Raw genomic sequence first — 5,632 nt, forward strand, 5'->3', positions numbered from 1 at the left:
AGGCTTAAAAAAAAAAAAGAAAATATACTGTATATTGATCCAAAGGGTCTTCTCTAATCTATAAATTATAGAAATTGAAATAGATTATTTCTAAGACTTCCTCCAGCTCTGGAACCCAGGATCCTAAGTGACTTTCCCATTTTGTGCTATAGGCTCCCTCATCTATAAGAAAAGACAACAATAATTCAACTCTATATCTCATTTCAAACTTTATGAAGCATTTCCTTAACAATGACACTGAGATCTGAGGAGTAGGAGCATTATTATCTCCATTTTACAGATGAAAAGGACTAAGACTTTGAGAGATTAATTTACTTTCTCAGCATCACAATATAAATTAGTATGAGAGCTAAGATTCAAACCCAGTTCTCTCCTGATGCCAACTCTAATGCTCTTTTCAAATTTGTACCAACTACTCCCCATGGCAGAGAAACCATTCAATAAACTCTAACGTGGCATAAAAATGTTAGTTACAATTATAGCATATTATTTAACTGTACTGTCTTGATCTTTTCAAATACAAAAAGAGGTTGGAATAAATTATCTCTTGTCCCTTCCAGCTCTGAAAATGATGGTCATAGTAGTTACCTTATCTATTACTCAGGGCAAACAATGCATTATTTCCTTGCATCATACACTTTGACCTCCTTAGTGAATGGAATTTTTTTTTAACCAAATACCGTCAAGTCAGCGTCGCCAGAAATGACAGGTAAGAAGAACGATATACTATAAAAGCTAAGGAGAAATGACAGTTCTACACATTGCCAGCCTCTTGGCAGATACATACTCACATCAATAAGAAACCAAGGAAGAGAGACCACTATGTCTTCTCCAAGCAACTTGCCAGGGGTAAGTACAGCAATAACCTGAAAGTCTTTCTTTTGGAATGCCCCGAAAAGACTTCTTGCCTGAGTATACCAGAATATTGACTGCTTTTTATGGGGGATGAAAGAATAACATAATTTGAAAGGGAAATGCAGAAGGCTGTAAGCTATGTTGATGAAATAATGGTCAACATGAAAAATTAGATTAAAACTGAAAGAGATCTATGCCTAAGCTAAACCACATGGGATGCGTCATATCATGTTTCAATGTGTTGTTCTCAGGCTACAGAGAGAACTTTAATATGATGCTCCTGTGGTGGTATTTGCCTTTAAAATGGATCATCCTGTCTAAAATGGGTCTTGGATATGTGATCTCCTGAGCTTTCTTTCCATCATTTTCCATTGTATTCTTGATACAATGACCATATTCATCTTCTAACAAGATGGGTATGGTAGTGTGTTCTCACACACATATTCAAATCCCAACTAGCTAGGTGAAGTTCTGTCTTCAGTTTATTGGGTAGTAGATAAAAATTATTTCTCTGAGGTAGACACTTTATCCCCCACTTCCATGCAATGGCACAAGCTGTTCTTCATGACTGGAATGCACTGTCTCCTTATCTTTACCTCAGAGACCTTATTTACCTTCAAGGGATATTTCAAGAATCTCCTGAATTCACCTCCTCACCTTAGGCCTCCTCAATGAATCCCCACCTCTCCCACTCAATCTCCTTTGTATTGGACTTCTGAATTTGTTGTATTTCCGCAGTAGAATGAGAACTTTCTGGGTTTCTCAGATGAAGTACAGTGGAACTTAAAGTCAGGAAACCTGTGTTTGAGGAAATCGGGCTCTAAAAAACTAGCTGTGTGATCATGGGAAATGGCTTAAGCCCTTTGAACCTGTCTTCTCATCTTGAATATTACTTACATATTCTTTTCAGAAGGTTATGGTAGGGGAAAAAAGTTTTGTAAACCTTAAAATATAAAGGAAATCACCAGCTATTATTATCCCCCAAAATAAGCTATTATATCCAAAAAAATGTAGCCACCAGGACAAATTAGTGGGTAGGCATCATCTCTAGGACAAAGGTAAATTTGTAGTTTGTTGCTATTTTGGTGAACTTAAAGGGTCTTTTTTTAAACTTCATTTGCAAAATTGTTGGAATTCTTCCCATGACTTAGCAAATAACAATATAATGATTATCCAGAATTGCCGGAAGACAATATGATCATAGATCTAAGGCAACAAGGTATCTTAGAGGCCATCCATTCCAATACCTCATTTTACCCATAAGGAAACTGAGGCCCCAGAAGATAAGGTGATTTGTTCATGGTTGTACATGTACGAGGGAGAGATAAGATTTTAATCCATGTCCTCTGACTCCAATTCTTAATATAAAAACTATTGTTTTCTGTAGTCTTTACTTCCAAGGTGCTCCAAGCTCTTCATAGAGAGAACACAATGGTCTTTCCAATATTCTACAAGGTAGAAAGGTATTTACCTAACTTTGCAGCAGTATGGATGTCCTTTCTTCTCATAAAGATGAACATGCTGACCTAAAAGTCCCCAAAACTAGGTCCTATGATCTCAACCAATCAAAAGATCATTTCAAGTGTCATTCTTTATTATTATTATTATCTAGAATGGCAAGATAAGCTACATTCTAAAAACTGAACTAGATATGAAGTCAAGACAATCACATTAACAACTGTGCTGATCTTTTGGGGTTTTACTGTTATAGGTATAGTCAACCTCACAGGCTCATCTATGAAACACCATGCTAGACATCTAGTTCAATTAGTTATTCAGTATTGCCATGTCAAATGACTTCTAGATGAGTCAACATTTTCCTCTTTCACTAGGTTGTGATAAAAAGTAAAGTTAGGTACAGCCTCAACTTAATGTTGCGTAAGTGGATCACAGATACAGACCTGGAAGGGATCCTACATGCTATCTAATTTTACAGCTGAAGAAATTGAGACCCATGAAAGTTAAGTGGCTACTCAGTCAAACGGGTAGTAAGCATCACAGATAAGATTGAACTTTATCTCTAACTCCAGAACCAGAGTTCTTTCCAATGTAGCAACCTTTCTTTGACTTCACTTTCTCAGACCTTTGCCTTTCTCTAGAAAAGTGAAGCCAGAAACTATATCTGCATTTTACATTTCACATTATACCTCAGCCATTTAAATTAATGCAGACACCACCCCTCCTCCCCAAGCTCAATAACTAAAATAAGAAAACATTCTGTTAGCAAGTAAAAATTCCTCTGAAAATCACAAAAATGGGCTGGATAGTCTTGGTGCTATTCTTCAGGCCAGCAGTAGATGTCTATATCATCATCACTAGGAGAATAGAAAACATGGAAGACAAGTCTGTGGTCCCAGCGCTTATTTGGTGTTCTTGGTTTTTTGTTTCTTTTTCTCACCTACCTGAAAATTTTTCATATCTCTTGCACATCCCTATTATCATGGGTACCCTAATAATCCAGGTCATTTATCTCCTCTCACATTTCTCTCCCCTTCTCTCCTCCAGTTCAAGTCACTGCTGCTGTTGCTGATTCTGGCAGTTATGATGAAGATGGGAGTCTCAATGCCAAAGAAGTCAGGCTGCCCCAAAGTAGAGGGGAATGACTCTTTACAGAGCATAAGGGTCAACATGAATATGATTAACCGGAACCAAGGCTCAAAGATATCCCCCGATTACAAGAACCGCTCTACCTCTCCCTGGGATTTAGTGTAAGTAAGACCCTACCTCAACGCCCAACTGAAAGTGCTCCTCTGTCTTGTACCAAATGGATTGCTTTTCATCTAAGAGTGGGAACTGCACTGTCTCTCTTGGCAGATTCCCCAGAGACCTTGCTTTCTTCTTCCTCTTGCTGCCCTTCACCATCTGACCACTGAGAATAGGTGAAACAACTCAGTGATATTTCTCATGGATGATACTATATTAAATTCTTTCTCTGCAAAATGGCTCTAATAACTTCATTACCTTCCACAATGAGTTACTGGAGGAAGGAAGGAACTTTAATAATCACCAGGTCACCAGCTTTTACATAAGCACCTCAAGGATTGGAAGATTCTTTACATGTAATCTCATTTTATCCTTGCTACAACCCTGAGAGGCAGGTGCTGTAATTATCCCCATTTTGTAAATGAGTAAACTAAGGTAGTAGAGCTTAAGAGATTTGTCCAGAATCATACAACTTTTGAGGCAGTATTTTCCCTCAGATCTTACCCACCTTGCAGGCTCTTAAGTATTAAAATGTCCAAGAAATGTGGCATTATTGGGACTCTTCCTCCAGGGAAGTATATGTTTCTTAGAATCAGAAGATCTGAGTCTGCCTGGACTCTTACTGGTTGTGTGTTACTGAAAAAAATTATTTAACCTTGCTGAGTATCATTTTCTTTTTCTGTAAGATGAGAATCACAGTTTGCCCCACTTTATAGGAACAGTAAGAAGCAAATAGTTGTAAAACTGCAAAGTTCTATATCAACGAGTTATTTAGAGAGGAGAAAGGCAAAAGGATAGTCGAGTTCATGGCTTTGTTCTACTGTTCTCAGTTCCCAAAGAGCTAAGCCTCTTCTCAGCTCCCTTCCCATGAATCTTGCATCAGAGAAAATGAGATGATTTGAGGCAATATGTTTAGTGAAAAGAGCACTGAATTGCGAGTTAGGAGACCTGGATTCAAGAATCACCTCTGCCACAAACAAGTCTCTGTGTAAAACTTGAGTAGAATTCTATGATTCTGAAATTGACTGGATCATTAGTTTATCACCCTTATTTTCAAAGAACAGGTTTCACCAATCAGATGACTCTCCATCCTAAACCTATTCTGCAAACTCCTCACTCTTTTTACTATTTAACTATCTTAACTTTAAGAAAAATATCCCTTGTGTCTAACCTAAATTCCAGCTCCTATGGCTTAGGCTCCTTTTGTCTTTCCTGATCATGATAGAAGGGGAATAGAGAAAATAGATGGCGTTCTTCACCACGCATAAACTTATTAAAAACTTTTTAAAGTAATACTTGGTGACGTCTTCTAAAAATGACTAGAAACTTCCAGTGTCTGGACTTAATCCTCCTAAAAAATTCTTCCCCTTATCTGTTCCCGTTTCCATTTCGTTCATGCTTCCTAGAGGAATCACATCTCTCTTTGTTTTCTCCTCTAGGCAAAATGTGGACGAAAACAGACAGCCCCGGGTGATCTGGGAAGCCAGGTGCCGCTACTCAGGCTGCATCAATGTAGAGGGCAAAGTGGATTACCACAGGAACTCGGTCCCCATCCAGCAGGAGATCATGGTCCTCCGGAGAGAGTCCCCAAACTGCTCCACTTCCTTCCGACTAGAAAAGATATTGGTGACGGTGGGCTGCACCTGTGTCATCCCACGCACAGTGCCCTGAAAGCTGAGGGGCAGCTCATTGGGAAGGTGCTTCAGAGGCAATGGGGCAGCCTCCAACTTTGCTTCCAACAATAGATACCTCCCCTTAGCTGAACACAAATCCTCAGAGAGCAATCCCATCTTAGACCAAATTCTAGAGAATCTAAAGAACATTCAATCCTTCCATAGGATTGTATGATTCTAAAACTGATAGGACCATTAGTTTGGAATTCTTGGGGGGGGGGGGAGGGAGAATGAATGAGACAACATTTGGATATTTCTAATGGGTAAATTTGTTTTCTTGGGGAAGCATATTTATTATAATTTATTATGTATTTATAACAAACCATATGTATTATATTACATATTATATTGTTATGTATTTTATAAATAAAAATAAATGTTAACACACACACACAAAAGAA

General features: G+C 38.2%; 1 protein-coding gene across 1 annotated transcript; it reads left to right on the plus strand.

Moving 5' to 3' along the window:
* The first annotated feature begins 687 nt into the window (after positions 1–687).
* On the plus strand, positions 688–5,432 carry IL17A (interleukin 17A). The gene is made up of 3 exons (XM_007484085.3): positions 688–849; positions 3,361–3,563; positions 4,998–5,432. Exons 1-3 carry the CDS (start codon positions 823–825, stop codon positions 5,227–5,229), a joined length of 462 nt encoding a protein of 153 aa, XP_007484147.2. The 5' UTR covers positions 688–822; the 3' UTR covers positions 5,230–5,432.
* Positions 5,433–5,632: the final 200 nt, after the last annotated feature.

Source organism: Monodelphis domestica, chromosome 2 (assembly GCF_027887165.1).
Source record: "Monodelphis domestica isolate mMonDom1 chromosome 2, mMonDom1.pri, whole genome shotgun sequence".
Classification (NCBI taxonomy): Eukaryota; Metazoa; Chordata; class Mammalia; order Didelphimorphia; family Didelphidae; genus Monodelphis; species Monodelphis domestica.